The sequence below is a fragment of the Paramisgurnus dabryanus genome, chromosome 19 (genome assembly GCF_030506205.2).
Source record: "Paramisgurnus dabryanus chromosome 19, PD_genome_1.1, whole genome shotgun sequence".
In the NCBI taxonomy this organism is placed as follows: Eukaryota; Metazoa; Chordata; class Actinopteri; order Cypriniformes; family Cobitidae; genus Paramisgurnus; species Paramisgurnus dabryanus.
This window is the reverse complement of record NC_133355.1, coordinates 4535621-4557294: the sequence shown is the minus strand read 5'-3', so window position 1 is coordinate 4557294 and position 21674 is coordinate 4535621. Positions and strand designations below refer to the sequence as shown.

General features: G+C 37.9%; 1 protein-coding gene across 1 annotated transcript in view; it reads right to left on the bottom strand.

The window, feature by feature from the left end:
* fam135b (family with sequence similarity 135 member B) overlaps positions 1-20279 on the bottom strand; it is a 70824-nt gene extending 50545 nt beyond the window's left edge. The window contains exons 1-4 of the mRNA XM_065282909.2: positions 20006-20279; positions 10784-10875; positions 6189-6268; positions 1813-1952 (exon numbers count right to left, since the gene is read on the bottom strand). Coding sequence (XP_065138981.1) covers positions 1813-1952; positions 6189-6268; positions 10784-10863 — 300 coding nt within the window. The 5' untranslated portion in view covers positions 10864-10875; positions 20006-20279. The remainder of the gene's footprint in view (positions 1-1812; positions 1953-6188; positions 6269-10783; positions 10876-20005) is intronic.
* Between the last annotated feature and the right edge of the window lie 1395 nt (positions 20280-21674).

The window sequence follows — 21674 nt, the reverse complement described above, 5'->3', positions numbered from 1 at the left end:
AGCTGATTACAAAAGAACCACTAAAGGTAGGATGAAAGTTTTTTTTTTTTTTTTTTGAAAGCAGAGGGTTTGTTCTTTCATTTGGTAAATTGTATGTTTATATATTTAAAGAAAATTTTCAGGAAGGCATTAAAGGACAAGTTCGGTATTTTAGACTTAAAGCCCTGTTTTCAGATTGTTTATGGTGAAATAGAATGGTTTTGACTGAATTTTCGACATATGCGGCTGCCCTGAGAATTTTCACTTGTTTGCGTTTCACCTCACACCTCTACAATGGGTTTAATGGTGCACTGGAACAATCCTTCCTAAAATGCATTAAACTTTCGTTTACAAAGACGTGAAACTCACCGAGTGGTCAGGGGTGTTCACTGATATGCTCACACAAAAATCGCTGCAAAAGATGCTTTCCTACAGCTGTTTTAGCATTCGTTGTTAACTTGTGGACCTATTTTTCCAAACGCCTCACACCCGTACATTCTTCCACTGAGAGCTTGAAATATAAACACTCCAGCCCAAGTGGTGGCGCTAATCCGCCTTTGCCAATTGCAAGAATAGAAACAAAGTTCCCGGCGCGGAGTAATACCGTACCTCACAGGACATCTAATACAAGTCAATGGAGTTGGCAAAAACTATGATAAAACCTGTTGGAATGCGTATTTTGCAGCGATTTTTGTGTGAGCATACCAGTGAACACCCCTGACCACTCGGTGAGTTTCACGTCTTTGTAAACGAAAGTTTAATGCATTTTAGGAAGGATTGTTCCAGTGCACCATTAAACCCATTGTAAAGGTGGGAGGTGAAACACAAACACGCGAAAATTCGTCAAAATTTCAGTCAAAACCGTTCTATTTCATCATAAACAATCTGAAAACAGGGCTTTAAGTGTAAAATACCGAACTTGTCCTTTAAACTTTTGTGAAAATCTTGAAAAACGCTGGCACTAGCTGGCAACTTTAAAAAAAAAAAACGCTGGCGGAGAAAGAGTTAAAGACTTTTACATGAGTAGTTACACGAGTAAGTATGGTGGCACAAAATAAAACGTGGTTATTTTTTAAGCGGAAAAAAATGAGAACTATATTGTATGGCGGAAGTATCTGCTTAAAAAATTGTCACGTTTTATTTTGTGCCAGCATACTTACTCGTGTAACTACTCATGTAACAGTCTTTAAATAGGGAAAACATGGAAATGTTTAGTGGCTTCTAAATTCATCCTTGTTTGGATCCTAAGGAATGTATGGGGCTAAGCTAAATGCTAACACATTCATGACGCGCTGTACAAAGATTAAGTGCACGCATTGAAAAAAAATGGGTATGTATTAATTCGTCTTAGTTAAAGTAAGAGCATAGTCAGATATTGAAAAAGTGTGATGTTTTCCTTTAAATGTAAATGATGTATGTGAAGAAATCTCACTGCACACCAATCTTTAAAAGCAAACAGTGTTGCTCCAAATATTGATACACGCATTGATTCATCTTGCACTTTGGGGAAATGGAAAGCTATTTTTAGAAGTCTTTTCTCAAAGAGAGAGAGAGTTGGATTGAGACCAGAATGAGAAGAGACAGAGATAACTGTTTCAAGGTTAATAAGAAAGATGGCCGCAGAAATCGGCAAAGACACTTTCCCCTCCCACAACTCTAATGTATACGGTATCATAATGTCTGATATGAGTTGGCCTATCAGACCCAAAGTGATGAATAGTTTGATTATTCTGTCCTTGCAAAGAGCTGGGAAATTTGTAGCTGTCCCTGCGTTTCTCCTGATTTTGCCAAGTGGTTGATGTCCTCAGGGCAACATTATATTCCCATACTGACCTTCTCTCCATCCAGCAGCAGATGAACTCTAAAGTTCATGCGGTCTTCCAGGGTCACCTCTTCATTCCTGTAGAGGATTTGAAATATCCGACTAAAGACCGCTCCATCGTGAACCCCGGCGGTGATGAAACTGCACTCGCCTGCCGACAGACAAAAAGCAGAGATGAACACATCAAAGCTTAACAGACGGTAAGAGATGTGTGTACAGCTTTTGTTTCCCTCCTGACACTGTTTTGCAGAACTATGATTTTGTGTGTTTGTAACTATGAAAGCTTTCAGAAACTGTTCAGATTTATCCACTCTGGGATATTTCAGGCTCCCAATACGCCAGATCTGTCTTGATGAAACGCCGATATAGCACAAAATGTTTACGTATACAGCTAAACATGTCTCTGTGTGGATGCCCCCTTAATTTACAGATTTTTATCTTTTTATTTTTTTAAGGAACTTAGAGGAAAAGTTTTCCCTGACCAGCATCCAAATTCTCATGCATGGCTTGGAAATCCAGTGTTATTTTATCTGTCTGGCACCGTGTCACTAACCCGACCTTAAAAAAGCCACGTCAAGAACATAAAAACCCACATCCATTCAGTGTGGGACAGAGATGTTCGCTGTGATGTGAATATCACAGTGGGGTTTCTCCTCAGCTGAGAAGATGATAGTGAATGTCAAAGTGGTAAACAGCGAGGGTCTCGATTAAAGACGGACCCCCATTGACGCTGTCTCTCACTGTGTGTCTGTCTCGCTCGCCCTCTCTCTGTGTGTCGTCAAAAACTGTTTCACATTCGGCTGATACCCAGAGAGAGTTTTACAGTCGAGTCTGATCCTACTAGAGGAATCGTGTGAACTGTGTGTTTGACAAACTACAAAGAGATAGAACAGAATTAAGGCTTTTACATTTACATAAATCAGTTTGTCTTTCTTAAGCCCTATTCGAATGAAACACTGGCAAAGGCATCAGAAACTTTTTCTTTTTATATAAATGTTCTGCGATGTAACTATTGCAGATGCACACATTGGAATGTCAATGTTGAAAGTTATATTGTGCAGTCCTAGTCTTAATCCACATCTCTGAGTTTATAAAAAGAGATCAATGCAACCGTCATTTTGTACACCACTGAAAAGCACCATATGGTAACTGTCATACCTTTCATTAATCTGCATCAGTGAAGCGTCTTTCTTTGCATGCATTTTAAAGTTTGACACTTTTACATGAAGGTGATGAAAAGTATTTATAGCAACAACTGTTAAGAACAAAAGAAAATCACAAAAACCTTTGAAATGGCCCGTTTCTAGTTGACTCTTTATGTGATTTTTAACTGTTTACTACAGTACTGTATGTCTTGTCCAAAGAAGTGGATTTGCCAAAAAGCATGCTGCACTCAGAGGGGTTTTGCAGCAAAAGACATTGAAATTTGTTGAAAAGCAATACAATTAATACATTTTAAAAATAATGCAGATACTGACTATTAATCTTTCTTTTGGCATTAAAGTGAAACTAGAAAATGCATTTCCGGAGGAACTGCGAAAGTGTGCTTGCTCTGGTGCCATCGATATAGTTTTTTTATCTTGTGCATCCTCACATTGGAGTCCCAGCTTCACATTTTCAATACGTGAATGCGTTCCTGAGATATGAACGACTTCCTGTTTAGCGGCATAACATTTTAGAATGTTTTTTTTTTATGTTGTGCATCCTCGACTTGGAGTCCCAAGTTCATGTACAAAGTTTGGTTTCAGTACGCGAAAAGCGATCCTGAGATATGAATGACTTCCTGTTTTGGCGGCTACGCAGCAGATTTCGTTTGGGCTCTGACAGACAAATGCTTCTAAAAATCATAAATGTTTCTAGTAACTTTTGTGAAACTTGGTCCAAGGATTATGCACTGCAAAAAATTATTTTCAAGAAAAAAAATTGTATGTTTTCTTGTTTTCAGTAAAAATATTAAAAAAATTCTTAAATGAAGATGCTTTTTCTTGATGAGCAAAACGACCCAAGAAAATAAGTCTTTTAGACCAAAAATATTAAATTTAAGTGATTTTGAGCATAAAACAAGCAAAAAAATCTGCCAATGGGGTAAGAAAATTTTTCTAACATTTTTCTTGAATTTAGTGTTTCAAGATTTTTTGCTTACCCCATTGGCAGATTTTTTTACTTGTTTTATGCACAAAATCACTTAAATTTGATCTTTTTGGTCTAAAAAATAGACTTATTTTCTTAAGTCGTTTTGCTCATCAAGAAAAAGCATCTTCATTTAAGAATTTTAAGATATTTTTACTGAAAACAAGACAAAAATACTAAGAATTTTTTTTCTTGAAAATCAAGAACCTCTTGTGACCTCTTTTTGGTTTTCTGTTCAATTCAAAATGGCGGAAGAACGACATGGATCCGTGACGTCATGTCCTTAAGTAACTTAGAAAGGCACTGGCCGAACGTTTTAAAGTTTGAACGGGGTCTCTGTGTCAAACGGCCTAGTCACATGAGCTGGCCAAAAATTACAAAGCAAAAAATGACTTTCTTAGTATTTTTCTCTTGTTTTCAGTAGAAATATCATAAAATCTAAAATTAAGATGCTTTTACTTGTTGAGCAAAATGACCTAAGAAAATAAGTCTAGTTTTTAGACAAAAATATAGAATTCAAGTCAATTTAAACTTAAAACTGAAATTGTTTTAGAGCCGGAATGGCTGACGAATCCAGAATGGCCACGGATGCAAGCGGGTGTCTGATTTAAATCACTCCTGGCGTTCAGTCAAGTGAACAGCGCCAAGATTCAATGTCAGACTGAGGCCATGGATCTACAGCCGAACATACATACAATGTTCGTCAAAGAGCTCAGTTTTATCTCTTATGACAAGAACTGAGGCTGTGATTTTTCTTTTAGCGTGTGCACACTCATGTCCTCACTAAGATGCATGTCTATTGGATGTGCGTTTTAATCTGGATGATAAAATCTTTAATCTGGATGTTTGCTCATCGTGCAAACATTCCCTGTTAAATGTTAAACAAATGTCTGCACAGCGTTCATGATTACAGTGTTTTTTGATTTTAAATAAGCAGGTCAGGTCTTTTTGAAAATATTTATTACACATAGCCTACTGTATGTTGACATAGCAAATGGATATGGACATACATACACTCTTAAAAATAAAGCTGCTTCACAATGCCAATTATGGCGTATTTCAGAGTCAAACATAATAGGAAGGAAAAGTAGTGGGCGTGGCTTGTGTGAATTGATTGTATATTGAAAATTAGGCATTTCATTCATAAACAGAACTAGCAGTAGACTGACATTTGGAGGGGGCGGGGTTAACGGATGTGCCCGCCCAAGCCTCTGATGTCATCAGGGAAGAATCACCACATCGGAAGTGCATTTTTTAGATTTAGATTTATTAAAGTTTATGAATAAAGAATAATCACCCACATGGATAAATTGTTAATAATGAACACTGCAATATTTCATTAAAAAACCTTTGGGGTTCATGGGGACTTTAAGCACCACTATTTTTAAGAGTGCATGTGTAAAGTTAAGCAGGTTGGTTTTTAGATTTGTCTGTGCACTATCCGCTGTTTAATATACAAATAGCCTATGTGGAGCAGGATTTTATACCAATGAGCTTTAACAGTGGGCTGGGCTAACAAACCGTAAGTGTTTATAGTGGAAATAAAAATGCATTCAGGTCGAAGAAATGATATCACACAGCAGAATTTAAATTATAGTTTAAAGCTGAACATATTAGGTTTTCTCTGTATCAAAAGTCTGATAATAAAATTGTAATTGTTGCATAGAAAGTCTAAGAAATGTGTTAGGAAAAGAAAAAAATCCTGCAGATTTTATTGGGGGCGTTTTAGCTTTTAGCCGACGTGTGTCTTTCAAAAATACTTATTTTGAAACAGCCTTAAACAGGTGTCAACACCAATGTGTACACTGATAATTTTGTGTGTGTGCTGCGTGTGCATGTGTGTGTTGGTACGGAAATCTGTACGTGAGTGAACTGTATGTGTGATATAATGAACAGAAATTCCTGAATGTTGTGAAAACAGGTCGTATTTTTACCTGACACACAACCAAGCGAAAAAAATCTGTGGAATCATGAGATCTGTGACCTTGACTGCAGTCAGATGATCATTAAACCGAAACAGTCTGTAGATGACTGTTTTAAACACAAAACTATGCACGCTTGCACTAAAAACAGGACATGGTTAAATTATACAGTGTGCATTAATGTGTAGTCAGGCGTCATATTAGTTTCTGAGCTTGTACCATGAGTGTTCACAATCATTCATGAAGAAATCATGACCCCTTACAAAAAGATATTAAAGGTACATGACCAAAAAAATTATAGCGTCCTATCAAATCATGAGCACATCAATTCTTACCTGTATATCCAGGTGTTGTGGCTATGACTCTGTGAGGGACTCGAGGTGACACCCACAAACTCGCTCTCACCTGATAGAAGCTGCAAAAGACGGTAAGTTATTGACAGTGAAATATCATTAATTTTCTAAAACACATAATTATTTCTCTCTCTCTCTCTCTCTCTCTCTCTCTCTCCCTGTCTCTCAAAGAGGATTATATCATAGGAAGGGTTTAGTTTTCTAGTTTATTTGGGGGAGGTCAAATCTCTGCAAATCTGATGTTTCGCCATTGATTTAATCTCATATCGACCCAGTGAGCTGAGCATCATCCAACGTGCACTATATAGTATGTACTAGGGCTGTCACTTTTTATTCGATATTCGAATATGCATTCGAACATGATGTGAAATATCCGTATTCGAACTATAAATAAACCATCCGGTTTTTAAAATGCCATGTGTGCACTGTAAAAAAAATCCGTAGAAATTACAATGTTATTGCAGCTGGGTTGCCGGTAATTTACCGTAGATTTACATTTATGTTATTTACTGACAAGAGTTTGTTCAAAGTTAAATAAATTTGAAATATTAACAAGTCTTTATCTTTACAGAATAAAACTATACAATAACAGCCTCATGCAAAGCATTCTGGGAACCAGAAATCATCATCAACCTTTTTCTGTTTTTTGCTTAGATTTTGTTTCCCAGAATGTTTTGCTTGATGCTGTTTTTTTGTTTTACTCTGTAAAGACAAAGACTTGTAAATGTTTAATTTTCATTTAACTTTGAACAAAATGTTGCCAGTAAAAAACATAAATTTAAATCTACGGTAAGTTACCGGCAACCCAGCTGCAATTTCTACGGAATTTTTTACAGTGTGGCGCATTTTTTACAGTAACACCTCGTAATAGGAAGGAGGCTGAGAGTGAGACCGACGACAATTATAGTTTGTATATAAAATGGCATATTGTTTATAGTGTTCAATATTATAGCAGAATAAAAATACGTGTTAATACGTTCGCATTATGAAATTAGCATGTATGAAGATAATTTCATCATTTTTACAATGCAATGTAAACTCTATATTAAACAACAACAGCATTCGTCTCGTAAACGGATTTGAAATGATGATGTGTTGACTGTCGCGCGTCACACAGACGACAGAGTCAAGTGAGATCTGATTAACTCATCTATAAGTTTAATTTCATCTCAAGTATCAAAGGGTTTGTGCTCTCTATCATTAAAAACGGTCAAGCAAACAGCACGCGCAGAGATAATGCACTTGTCAATGACGGGTCACAAACGCGCGGGTTTAAAGGCTGTATGTGTGCTTGTTGTCAATGAGATTACTTCTCACAAACACGCTCAAGCGCGGGATATGTGTGCTTGTCAATGACGGACATTAAATCCGTCGAATTCCGCGGAGTTTTCTGCCGAAATCTGCGGGCGCGAATTCCGTTTGCGTCTGCCTATATACTCCTGCGGCTATTTAAGTTGTCACGTTATTGTTTGTAACTGTTCTGATTCGTTTTTTCTATATATATAAGTTTTTTATTCATAAGTTGATAACCTGCTGTTTCAAACATTAAGTAAAAAAGTAATCCAGACAACCCTGTTTATGACTGTCACTGTTAATAATTTTGTGATTGAATATCCATTACGGTGGTTTTTTTTTATGCGCACGGGTGGGGGGGGGTTGCTAGATATTCGAATATATTCGGATACATTGCATGATATTCGAAATCCATTCGAATTTGATTTTTCTCAAAAGTGACAGCCCTAGTATGTACAGTATGTATAAATACATATTATGTATTCATACACTGTAAATTCAACTTTCTTGACCACACTGTAAAAAGTGAAAAGTTGGATAAAAAAAAAATGACTTCAATTGGTAAGTTTTCAATTTTTCACTTTGGTTTGACTTTTAGTGAACATTTTAAGTTGAATAAACTTACTTTTTTAAGTGTTACCAATTGTTGATCCAACTTTTTATTTTTTTTAAGTGTAGTGAGGAGTTGCTATAAATTATAAAAAAAATAGTTGAATTAGCTTATTTCAACTTTATTTTTATAATTTATAGAAACTACTTCAAGAAAGTTGAAATTACGACAGCAGACAAGGCAAGCTCTTTCAGAGGCAGTGAAAGTTACATTTTAATAAATGGTTATGAAAGCAGACATTTCATTAGAATAGCATTTCTATAGGGACACTGATTATAAAAGTAAATAAGGTCATATTTGATTAATTTCTTCTTTATAGGGACACTCCACTTTTTTGAAAATATGCTCAGATCTCCGGGTCTGGTGGTAGCACTTTTAGCATAGCTTATTAGCATAATTCTTTGAATCTGATTAGACCATTAGCATCGCGCTGAAAAATAAGAGTTTCAATATTTTTTCTATTTAAAACTTGACTCTTCTGTAGTTACATCGTGTACGGAGACTGACAGAAAATGAAAACTTGCAGCAGGCGCAAAGCTATTACAAAGTGCCCGAAAATAGTCCCCTGCTATTGAAAGTTACCAAGGGGACTATTTTCGGGTGCGGTGTAATATTACTTTGCCTCCTACAGTCATTGTACCGCAGCAAAGTCCTTGATTATTACGGCGGAATGAGAGTATAGTTCCTAGCCATAGAAAATCGCAACATTTAATTTTCCGTCGGTCTTAGTACCCGATGTAACTACAGAGGAGTCAAGTTTAAAAATAGGAAAAAATATCGAAACTCTTTGGTCATTTTTGAGTGCAATGCTAATGGTCTAATCAGATTCTGTGGATTGCACTAAGCTATGCTAAAAGTGGTACCGCCAGACCCGAAAATCAGCTGAATGGATTCCAAAACGGAAAAAATCAAATGTTTAACTCTAGGGGAGCTAGAAAATGAGCATATTTTCAAAAAAAGTGGAGTGTCCTTTTAAAGCACCACATTGATTGTCATGAAACTTTCCAATAAAAAAGAATAAGAAAGGTCACGTCAACACAGCCCGGATTACAGATATTTTTACATCCCTGAAAATGCATAGTTCAAAATCATTGACCTGAACAGTCATATGAGTTCTCTCCACCAGCTGCTCACAGCATGACAACAATTGATTTGTCTGAAACCTGTGACAGCAACATAATGTATGGAACCAAAGACATCAGTCATTAATATAATAAACCAGCCACCTTCACATAATAACTCATGCTCTTGGTAGAGGAGAAAAGTCTGCAATATTGAATCGGCACCATAAGTGCAATGCAATGCGACAAAACTACACTGTTAAAATCACTGGAGCTGTATATACTGTACTGCATGTTGCTAGATGTCAGTGTAGACAGTTTGTTTGGGTTATGGTGGAAGCAATGTAGTTTTGGGATTGTAGCGTAGATAATGGCGTAAAAAAGTGTGCTGAACTAGTGTTACAATACGTGAAATAATTGCGTAAATAATATTACTTTGATAGTTTTGTTAGCAAGAAAAATCTGTTGACCATTAAAGGCACAATATGTAATTTTTGCTAAAAGGTCGCTAAACAGCAACGATTTTTCGATTAATCGTTTTTTTTTTATGTGGTCGATTCAGAATCGATTCTCAAAGAGCAGAATCTATTTTTTTCTTTCATATTTATTTCTGCAAACATTAAAACGAAAGATTAACATTAATCGAATTACTAGTCTTCTTCACTAGATGTCACCCTATTTTTTGCTTTGCGCGAGGTTACCAAGGAGCGAGAGGCAAGCCTGTCATGTGCTTCATCGATTTTAATAATTAATTACCCACTTGAAACCTGCTGTTCACTGTTCTTTTTATTAGTATAGTATTTGTATTTAATCTATATTTATTGAGTTGAATCGAGAATCGAGTATAAAAACTGCCCCGAGAACCGGAATCGAAAATTTAATCGAGAATCGAAATCGAATCGATTTGACAGCTTGTGAATCGAAATTGAATCGATCTGGAAAATCTGAATCGATACCCAGCCCTATAGTTAAAGCATTTAAAGCGCGTGGAATGATGGGAGTTGTATTCTTTACCTTCATTGTTGATAGGAATCGATCTGACACGACTCACAAATTGTGTTAGCGATTAGCGAATTTCATTTTCTATCGTTTCATATTCAGTGGCGGCTGGTGACTGCTCATCCAAGGGGCGCAAATTCAAAATATGTGTTCGGGGGGGTCATATGTTTTGCTTGTGTTTTCAAAATATGTGTTTGTTGTGTCATGTAAACCATGTGCATCACGTGTTTTGTCAAAATAAGTGCCTGCTGTAAACGCATCAAAACCGTTTATGATAAAAGAGATGCTCACGTTCACAAAATACACGCAAGACACTCCCTTAACACTAAACCCTGATTACGCATGAGATTATGCGAGTATCTTTTATCATAAACCCTTTAGACGCGTCTGCACTACTTACATGTTGTGACAAACTTCACATCGAGCGCCCTCGAAAAAAGAAGTCACTGTTCATATCTCCTTTATGTCATTTACGTTATTGTGTTATTGTGAAATAGCGACCTCTAATGGGATAAATTCTACATATTGTGCCTTTAACAGCACTCTTACTGAACAAATGCTTAGGAAAGCATTTAATTAAAGCTTCAGACCTGCAGAGGAAGCGACCCACTTACCCTCTCTGGAAGAGATCCACATTGTGAAACTTGTGTAACTCCACCGAGAACTCCACAGTACCCTGAACTTCTGACATCATCTATTCCATCACCTGCGAGAGAACGAGAGAGAGGAATTAATTTACTGCCAAACACGTCAAGACTTTCATTTTTCATGCATATAACACGCCTCGCATTTCTCCATCGCAACTGCATTGCCGTCCGGTCGTCATGCTCAGCCGGCTCATTGTGAATAACCGTGGTTACAGTGTTTACCTCTGTTAGCACAATGAAATGAATCCAGTAATAAAAGCTCAGGCTACCGCCAGCCCATGACTCAGGAAATCACCTTCTCTAATTACTCAAACACTGAGTCACCGTTCACAATATTTGCTCCGAGCTCCTGATATCCTGCTCTGCGGCAACCCAACGTACGACACGCAGCTCCAAGACAAATGTCAGCAATGGCATTTCTGGACGTGGTCCCAAATCATAAATATATCAACATCCGTCTATGAAACACTGCAGCTTTGGTTTGTCTGAACCTGTATGAGTCTGAACAGCTGATCGTATTTTAATGTTTTTTCTTGCACATTAGTCTGTGTAGTCATTGTGATGTGACCAAAGGGATGCATGGAATTTGAGAAAAAAAAATTATTTTTTAATTTTACATTTATTTATACAGTGCTTTGTACAATGTTACATTGTTTCATTGTAAAAAGAAACTCTTTAGTACTGTAAATACATGATACAGAATAAATAAGCAAAATGAATTGACATGTGTGCAGAAGATTTATAAAATCAGCCATTAGATTTGTTACACCGATCAGCCATAACATTACTGTATGACCACCTGCCTATTACTGCGTTGTTCCCACTTTTGCCACCAAAATAGCCCTAGCCCCTTCGAGCTGGAGTTTTAGAGATGCTCTGACCCAGTCGTCTAGCCATCACAAAGGCCCTTGTCAAAGTCGCTCAGATCCTAACGCTTGCCCATTTTCCCTGCTTCTAACACATCAACTTTGAGGACAAACACTTGATGTGTTAGAAGCAGGAAAATGGGCAAGCGTAAGGATCTGAGCGACTTTGACAAGGATCTCCAAAACTGCAGCTCTTGTGGGGTGGTCCTGGTCTGCAGTGGTCAGTTCCTATCAAAAATGGTCAGAGCAAGGAAAAGTTATGAACCGGCGACAGGGTCAAGGGTGGCCAGGGCTTGTTGATGCACGTGAGAAGTGAAGGCTGGCCCGTGTGGTCTGATCTGAAATTGCTGTAAATGTTAGTTCTGATAGAAAGGTCTAGTGGAGTCCATGCCTCGACGGGTCAGGGCTGTTTTGGTGGCAAAAGGGGGACCTATTAGGTCTAATATTAGGCAGGTGGTCATAATGTTATTGCTCATATGTGTATATAAAAGCTTAAATATTAATTGCATACAGTATATGATAATGTGCTGATGTGGGTAACAGAAAAGCATATTTTTAAATCTACAGTATGGTTCTGAAAAACAACAGTGAAATTTGCCAGTGAGTCTGTGCTTTATCAGTGAATGGGAACAATGAAGAATGGTCTGGACCAAACTCAGCAGGCGAAGCAGAAAAATAGTTTTCTTTACAAAACTGCACTAACTAATATCAGGTCATAACTACAGTAGTAATGTGACCTGAAAAAGTTGTATAGTTAAAGGATTACTCCATTTTCTTAAAAAATAAATCCTGATAATTTTCCCCCACATTTTTTTATATAGCGCTTTTCTCAGTACTCAAAGCGTTTTACATATGAACGTGGGAATCTCCTCAACCACCACCAATGTGCAGCATCCACCTGGATGATGCAACGGCAGCCATATTGTGCCAGAACGCCCACCACACACCAGCTTATTAGTGGAGAGGAGACAGAGTGATATAGACAATTAGTATGAGGGATGATTAGTAGGCCAATGGGCAAGTTTGGCCAGGATGCCGGGGCACACCCCAACTCTTTTTCGAAGGACATCCTGGGATTTTTAATGACCACAGAGAGTCAGGACCTCTTTGCTTTTTTTGACAGTATAGTGTCCCCATCACTATATTGGGGTGTTAGGACCCACACAGACCACAGGGTGAGCACCCCCTGCTGGTCTCACTAACACCACTACCAGCGGCAACCTGGTTTTTCCCAAGTGGTCTCCCATCCAAGCACTGACCAGGCTCCGCCCTGCTTAGCTTCGGTGGGCAAGCTGTCTTGGGCTACAGGGTGATATGGCTGCTGCACGAACAAAACAAAAAAACTAAACAACGTATTCATGACGAATTATGGTGATTTTATTTCCGTTACACCTTTGCCTACATTGACGCTGATGCATTATGGAGGGGGGGCTCCCCTGTTTCAAGATGGCGGCTCTATTTGACGCGTTCGTTCCAATGAACTGCCGTAGCCAAGGTGACATCTGGTGTACATATCTATGGGTTTAGGCAGCCTGACAACGCTAGTCAAGCTGGACTTCCAGTCTAAAACGTGGCCAAAACCCCTCTTAAACCAACCAGGATGGGAGACCAGCTATAATCAGTCAACCAGCTTGGCCGGCTTTAGCTGGTTTTCAGTAGGGTTACTTTTCATAAAAATTTCGTTTTTGATTTGTTGTTTTGATACATACTTTGGTAAATTTTTTGTTAATCCATTGTTTAAAAGAATCTGAAGGCAAACACCTGCATCCTGTTGTACTCTTGTTAGTTTGATGAATGTTGTTGCTGTTGTGTTATTTACAGAGTAAACTATTACGGCGCGCGTCCCTATTTAGTCCTGGGAAAGTGAGTGAATGTGTTATTTTGATGCATTTTGCTGAAACCGTGTGTTTGTGTCCTACTAATAAACAAAGGTGATAAAAATATTTCAAAAGCATTTCACAGTGGGGAAATCTACATTGTTGACGTACCGTGACTGTAAAATGGCAAAGATTTCTCTTTTAACAGTGATGAAATATTGATAAAAACTCAGAGTTCCAACAATGCAAGCTTAAAAAATGGGGAGTTTGTCGATGTAATGTTTGATGGCTAATATTAGTCATTTAATGCCACATCACAGTTTATCTGTTAAAGCTTAACAGCTCTAAAGTGACGTTGCAGTCTCCTTGTTCTGACAGCTGATATTGTTCAATTTAAAATGTGTTTCCTTTGGAAAGCTGCCCTTGCGTTAACCGACCCTTTTGGCATCACTGCCCGTTCAATATCCTGAAAACCGCTCTGAGATTAGGCTGACAAACACTGATCTGTGTTACACAAGCACAAAGCTTTATGGACACCAATGTTTATACATATGAGAAGAATGATAGGTATTTAAACTGCATGGTTTAATACACATTGATTTGTAGATACATTGTTCTGCCCAAATAGTGCTTTGAAACGCACAGCATTATTTTTTGTGGTGACGTCATTTTAACTGAAACAGAGAAACTATCGAGAAGACCCTTCCCATTTTTTAAATCATCAATAGCATTTAATTTATGCCACAGTCCAGCAAAGCCATATTTATTTCACAGGTTTGTGAGCGCTACCCATAGACTATATAAAAGATGGACGACGCAACGCTGCTTCCTTCCATTGTAATGAACTGAAAGTAAAATGTCCGATGATGGGCGCTGACGTGTTACACAAAAACATACGTTTGGAGCCAGGGCATACCAATGTATTAAAATAAATTTTAATAAGTGTCCGATATAGATATATTATAAAACTGTTATTACAGAATATCCATCCATCCATCTTTCCACATTGGCACTCCCCTCCAAACAATAGGCATCTTTCTATGTAGCCTGTGTCTCTTTCGACTCGCACACATAAATGTATTTCATTTTGTATATTGCATTTAGTATATTAATATTAAACCATGAAGTGTTTTCTACACACAGCTTATGTCTGTAATTCATCTTCATTACAGTGTAGTGAGCCCACTTTCACAATGGTGCAGTAATGTCTTATTAAACTAGTCATCTGTTAAATCATATGTAATGGTTATACTGTAGTTTGTCAAGTTACTGCACTCAACTTTCAGAGAGCCGCTTATAGGCATTAGAGTATTTTGAGCAAGTGTTAATTTCTAAGTTTCTATGCAAGCCAACCATCTTGCTCTCGAAGTGGATTGTGGGATTGATGGTTGCACAGAGGTAAAACTTTCTTGGAAGTTGAAACTTGCAAAAAGTGATGTTTATTGGCACAGTAACATCGGATCAGTCAATGGTGTGGGTTCGAGATGCAGCTACCGCATCTGTCTGTATCAGCTGCAGATGAGGATGATGTTCAACAAACCTGGTAAAAATATAACACACTTAGGCTGTCACTGATATTTGCTGTTTGTTTTTCAAATCTAATGCTAATTTTATAATACATTATTTTAATACACAATGACCTTTTAGTCCTCTGAGAGTTACAACATAATTCCAGTTTGTGTTTAGTAAGACCATTACTCATTTATAACATGAAAGTTCAATAAAAAAAGACAACTAATTTAATAAGGCTGCTGATTTTGCTTAGAAAACATTTTAGGTTGCAAACATCAGCAGCCAGGCACCCGAGCGATTTATTCGATTTTTGAAATGGCAGTGAATTAAGTTATTAAACTGTACTGTTAGGTCTTACAGTGAACCAAAATGACTTTCTCCATTAAAGTATGAGTCATTTTCGACTGCGGCATGATCTGGACTTGCGTCTTTGAAGACAATCTCGAGTAAGCCTGCATTTTGTGTCCAAAGGTTTCTGGTATGATTACATTGAGGCGGGGCTGAAGGTTCAGGATCGTCCATGAGAACTTAGAAATAACATTTAGGGGTCCACATTTACGTTTATAGTGGTATTAAAGAGCACCTATGGTCCGATTCACGATTTCACATTTCCTTTGGTGTGTAAGTTTATATTAGTAGCCTACATGTAAACGATATGCAAAAGGTACAAATCCCAAAGTAAACGATGAAGCAAGTTATCGTTTTAACGTAAATCTCTTTTCTTGGACTCACGGATCGTGAACACACGGATTGTAGGGAACAGATTACTTCCTGCGATTGGTGATGTAGACAAGGCCGACATTAACATAATTCATCCCGCTTTGACTCACAGCTTGTAAGTTAACTTCTGTTAGCATTACATTGTGAGCAAATCTTTCAAACATGGTAAAGAGCATCACATTTCCGGCTGACGTCAGAGGTATTCAAGCCAATCACAACGTACAGATAAGCTGGCCAATCAGGGACACAGCGCTTTTCAAATCGATGAGTTTTGTACAAAATCAGTGCGTTTCAGGAAGACAGGGATATCTGGAGCTACAAAAAATGTACGGTATGTGGAAATTTTTTTTCCAAAAGTGTTTTTTTAACCATAAACCACGCAAACACATTGCATTATACCAAATACACAAAATAATGTTTTTAGCAATGAAATTTGTGATCGGATGGTTACCATAGATACCTTTGCATTCGGCCCCCAATTTGCTAAATCCTCAACTGTGGGTAACATACTTATGCCGCAATAGTTAGCCTGTCTGGAACCAAGCTGATTTAAACCGCATCACTGTGCGACACTTGCATTACATGTGAACGGCCCCTACGCTAATAGGATTTTGTTTCTCTCTCCCTGTCTCGTCCTCGACCCCGAGGACAATGAGACAAACAGACCCAGTTCCGGTAAATGTGAAAGTTTGCACACCTCTGATCTGCTGACCGTCCTTCAACGTGATGCCCAGCTGATGCCTGACCAACGACCACCGGCAGAACCAGCTTAATCTCCGCTTAATCTCCTTAATCCGTTTACATTTATATATATATATATCTCCCAAGGGTTTTTCCCTCCTAGGACTTTTTTATTTCCCCGGCTAAAAAGTCAGGGGGTTTTTTCTCCTAGGGGGTTTTCAACCCAGGTAGGCAGCCTTCTTGGACTTAACTTAGCATCCTTTTCTATTCGTTACATTAGTAATACGCCTGCTTATAATGTTGTTTCATAGCTGCAGCAAATTTAGCTGCCTATGCTATCGTGTATTTTGTTGTGCTATCTGTCGATTTTCTGTGCTTTTCACTGCTTCTATTAATGTAAAGCTGCTTTGAAACAATTACCAATTGTGAAAACCGCTATCTAAATAAAATTGAAAAAAAATGAAATTCTTAGAGATAATAATGACAAGATCAATTTGCATTGAGCAACAAGATGTTTAAAATAACTAATTATGAGTACAAAATAGTAAAAAAAGATAAAATCTTAACTTATACCTCTGAATTTTAGTATGATGTTTATTACCGTATATAGTGTTTATAATATCATCATCATGATGGCTATACGTATGTAATAACAAACATTTCAAATAAAGTACATGCGGTGTATGTAGTTTGGTTGATAAATAATCTTAGTAAATAAATAATCAGTGGAATTGCTTTCGTTTCATTCGTTACACTGGACCCATTGCATTGATGGGCAACAATTAATTGCAATTAATTGAAAATAAAAGTGAGTTTTTGCATAATATATGGGTGTGTGCTGTGTGTAATTATTATGTATATATAAACACACACATTCATGTATGTATTTAAGAAACATTTACATGTGTATATATATTTATTTACATTTTTATATTTTCTATATTATATATTGATAAACATTTATATAAAAATAAAACATTTCTGAAATGTATACATGTGTTTCTGTTTAAATATACATAATAATTACACACAAAACACACAAATATTATGCAAAACCTCACTTTTATTTTGTATGCAATTAATCCTGCATTGCTTTTTTATATACTTTACATTTTGGCAGACCATGCATAATATTTGCATACTATATGCATACTGTACATAGCAGATACTAAAGTACTTTCTTAACCTGCAATTCAGAATGCACATCATGTTCTTTAGATGTCCCTAAGCTGACTGTGACAGACCTAAGGTACAGCAATGACTCCGCTCCAAATATAGAAATTGAGATACAAAAATAGTGTAAAGATACCGAGATTTGTGGTTAACTCAGACTATAATCAGTTGCACACAGACAGACAGATTGTTTAGGCTTCCTGTTCAATCTACATGTTGCTGACAGCAACCTGCAGCTCTGTGTAATGAAAGCCCTGCAGTAGGACAACAGCACTCTTTAAAGATTCATACATCATGTGCCTGACCCTGCGGGAACAATGTGATAGTGTGTAGAGATTATGGAGACCACATGAGAGTCACAAGACCTCATGAGACCGGCCGTACCTAAACTGTAACAAATCCACACAGGGAGACCTGAGAAAACCTGACATCAGATACGCAGGCTATCTAAAAGAGTTTAAATGTCCTGAACTATCACTGATAGCTGCAAAAAAATGACAGCGACCTTGCCATATTCACAGTTTGCACACAAAGGCATGCAAATATGTGGCCCTGTCTGTGAAATCCAGACTAAATATTTGGAGCATCAAAGTTTGATTTCACACTGCAAAAAATGACTTTCTTACTTAGTATTTTTGTCTTGTTTTTTAGTAGAAATATCTAAAAAGTCTTAAATCAAGCTGGATTTTCTTGATGAGCAAATGACCTAAGAAAATAACTCAAATTTGATATGTTTTGTCAAAAAACTTAAAGCGAATTTGTGCTTAAAACAAGCTATTTAGGCTGAAAACATGGGGCAAATTTTTTTTGGAGCTTTAAAAAATGGGGCACTATCCAGCGCCATTATAAAGCTCAAAAGCCAGGATATTATTAATTATAACTCCCACTGGGTTTGGCTGAAAAAAGAAGAAAGTCATATGCACCTAGATTGGATTGAGGGTGAGTAAAACATGTGCTAATTTTCATTTTGGGGTGAACTATTCCTTTAAAATGTATTTTTATAGAAGCCTTATTTGGTCTTCATAGCCCCATAGAAACATTCACAGAAGCTGAATAATTCATTCATGAAAACCCGACAATGAAATCAATCAGAATTCAGAAGAAAAAATGCATGAATGGATTTGAGGAGAGCAGGCGGTCTGAGCTTTCCTGAACGGTCTAGATTTGTCCAGATCTTCTATGACAGTTAAGATAAGCGTTAGTGCATTTGTCCAACATTCCCAGAAGGTCATCCAACACATTTCCCCTAAAGCACTGTAGACAGAACCGGCCAATCGGAAGTCTGCTGGAAAACCTGCTGGTTTATCACATCAATAACAGTGTGCTGGTGTATTTCTCGTCCTCTGACAAGCCCAGGCTGGGGTCGGAAAGCGTAGGCCCTCGTGGGATTTGCAAGTTTTTATTATAATGACACAAGCCCTCTGTCATCAGTTTACAGATTATTCCAGATTTTACAGCAGCCTGTGAATGCCAGCATGAGCAGAATTTTTAAGTTTCCTTGTACATGAATAAATCCGCAGCCTGGCTCACACAGCGACTACTGTTAATGTCAGATTTATTGACCTTCACGGAGAGACGTCATTACACGACAAGAGAAATGAGTTGACAGCTACTGGAATTTACTGTTACAACATGTAAAATTGTCCTTCATTGACTAATGCACAACAGCACACTGAAACTATTTTGTGGGGTGAAACCAAAGCCAAATTCCAGTGGTTTTGTTCTGTTCGGAGAGATACTTTAATTTTATTTTTTTATTTTAATCATCTCATCTCACAAAATCTCTTATCCTATAAAAAGAGATGCTCCCTTTTTAAAGTTTAACAAAAATGATTAATGTAAGATGAAATAAATCACAAACATCAGATTCAAAGACGGATGTTTCCAGTTGTGTTGTCACCTAACAGGTGCCTGCATATTCCTATGACTTACATGTACCTGGCTGTCAGGTTGACACAATCCAGTGTCCGACACTACAAACTACACATTACCTCTCTGACGGTGAGTATCTCACTTTCCTATTTGATAACAGAAACCAAACGAGTGTCCCTGCAGTTAAATCAGTTGCAAGCACACAGTGTACTGCTCAAATCCCCAACATCAATGTCAACCAGACGCATCTGTGGTCTTTTTTCTGTTTATAATATGACCTGATGTGTTGTTTTATACAAATGCATTGCTGTGCCATTCTGGTCTAAACTGCACATGGGAGCCAGATGGCTGGTGTGTTGCATTGGCAGAATACGCATCGAGTATGTTCATAACATGGATTTAGCCTATGCTAGAATAATGTTCCCGTTTTAGGGCAGCTTAAAGCCAAGCAATGATTAAATCAGACGAGACAGTCTCCACGGTCGATCTGAGGCAAACACGAACTGTATCAACAATACAAGAAAGACGATAAATGCCAATAAGCTTACCTGCCTGTGCGACGACGCTGCTGCGCGACCCCGGAGACGTGATCCGCGCACCCGCTTAGATCCTATGTCATTAAGTTGAGAGGGAGTGTGTGTTTGTGAATATACGACAGGTCTCAGTGTTGATACGGGCATGAGCGGCTTCTGCTGGTGCTGATGAGGCTGCTGTTGGTGTTGCCATGGTGATCATTCAGCTCCTGCGCGCTCTGTGTTGGCGCGCTTGCGCTATCCCACCTACAAAGATAATGTCCAATCCGCCTAAGTGCTGCTGCGACACTCGTTTGCCCTCTCTCTCTCTCTCTCTCTCTCTCTCACACACACACTCTGTCCTTTGAGGTTTGTTGGATAAATGATAATGTTGGCCGATAGATCTGTCTCTGTGTAGACGCACCGTGCGTACGCGCTTACGTCAGTGTCTATAGAAGTGAAATAATTCAGCTTGACCTACGACCTGCAACGCCAAATGTGTCAGTGTACATTCACCTATTAAAACTGATTTAAAATATCACGTGACAGTTTTCGCAAAAAGAGCTGTATTACATTAGGCTTGTTCGACTTCATGCGCCGCCGATAGAGCTGACAGGCGGATGACGTCAAAGTGCCGCGAGAGCCAGACGAAGTTACACTTCGTATGATTTCTCGAATCGTTCTCGCGGTACTTCGACGTATCCGGCTGTCGGTTCTTGCGGCGCTGCATGAAGTCGAACAAGCCTATTATAACATAACGTTAGACCTAATGATATCGTAAAAAAATTATGTTGAGTGTCTACAAAACTTTTGAGATAAAAGTAAAACAACTAGTATATTTAAAAACAAAGTTTAACATTTTAAGTTTAAAGTTAGACCTTGTCACAGTGCAAAATTTCCCATTTTTTTAAACCCTAGTTAGTGTGTAATGTTGCTGTTAGAGCATAAATAATACCTTAAAAATGGTTAAGCTCAAAAGTTCACTGCCAGGCGATATATTTTCTTTAACAGAATTCCTCTTTCAAAGCCTTCAGCGAACGGTCGGTGTGGACTACAGCCCTCTACTTCCCGGTTGAATGACGTCAATAAAAGAGTTTTCGACTAAACTCCGCCCACAGGAATACGTCAGTCGCCAGCTTTGGCTCAAACGGCTCTGCTAAGCTAAGCTGCTGTCGAATTACAACACACTAAACAAACTACACAATCAGAACTCGTTACATATTTCTGAAGGAGGGACTTTTTTAGGACAATGAAAACAACAGTAAGTTTTACAAGATACATAAATTGTGTGGGAAAATATCGCGTTTTTTACTCGTGAAACATGAACATGTTATATTGCGCACTGTAAACACAATCAAAGCTTTAAAAGCAGGGACGTGCACAGGAGTTTTTAGGGGCAGTTGCTCTGACCTAAATAAAGGGCACCCCCCCCCCCTAAATTTTTTTTTTAAACTCAATGCCTAACAGGGTCTTTATTAAAATCAGCAAACATGTTTGCCTAATGCCTACCAAAAAAAGTGTAGCCTAGGCTGTTTGTCTGCAAGCTGTAGCTAGCTGCTACCTGTCTGATTATTTAGGCTTAAACGTGACAAACTCAGCCTAGATTCATGAAGATTTTAACAGAGGTGGAAAAAGTAGCCAAAAACTTTACTCAAGTAAAAGTACAAGTAACTTAATAAATAATTACTCAAGTAGAAGTAAAAAA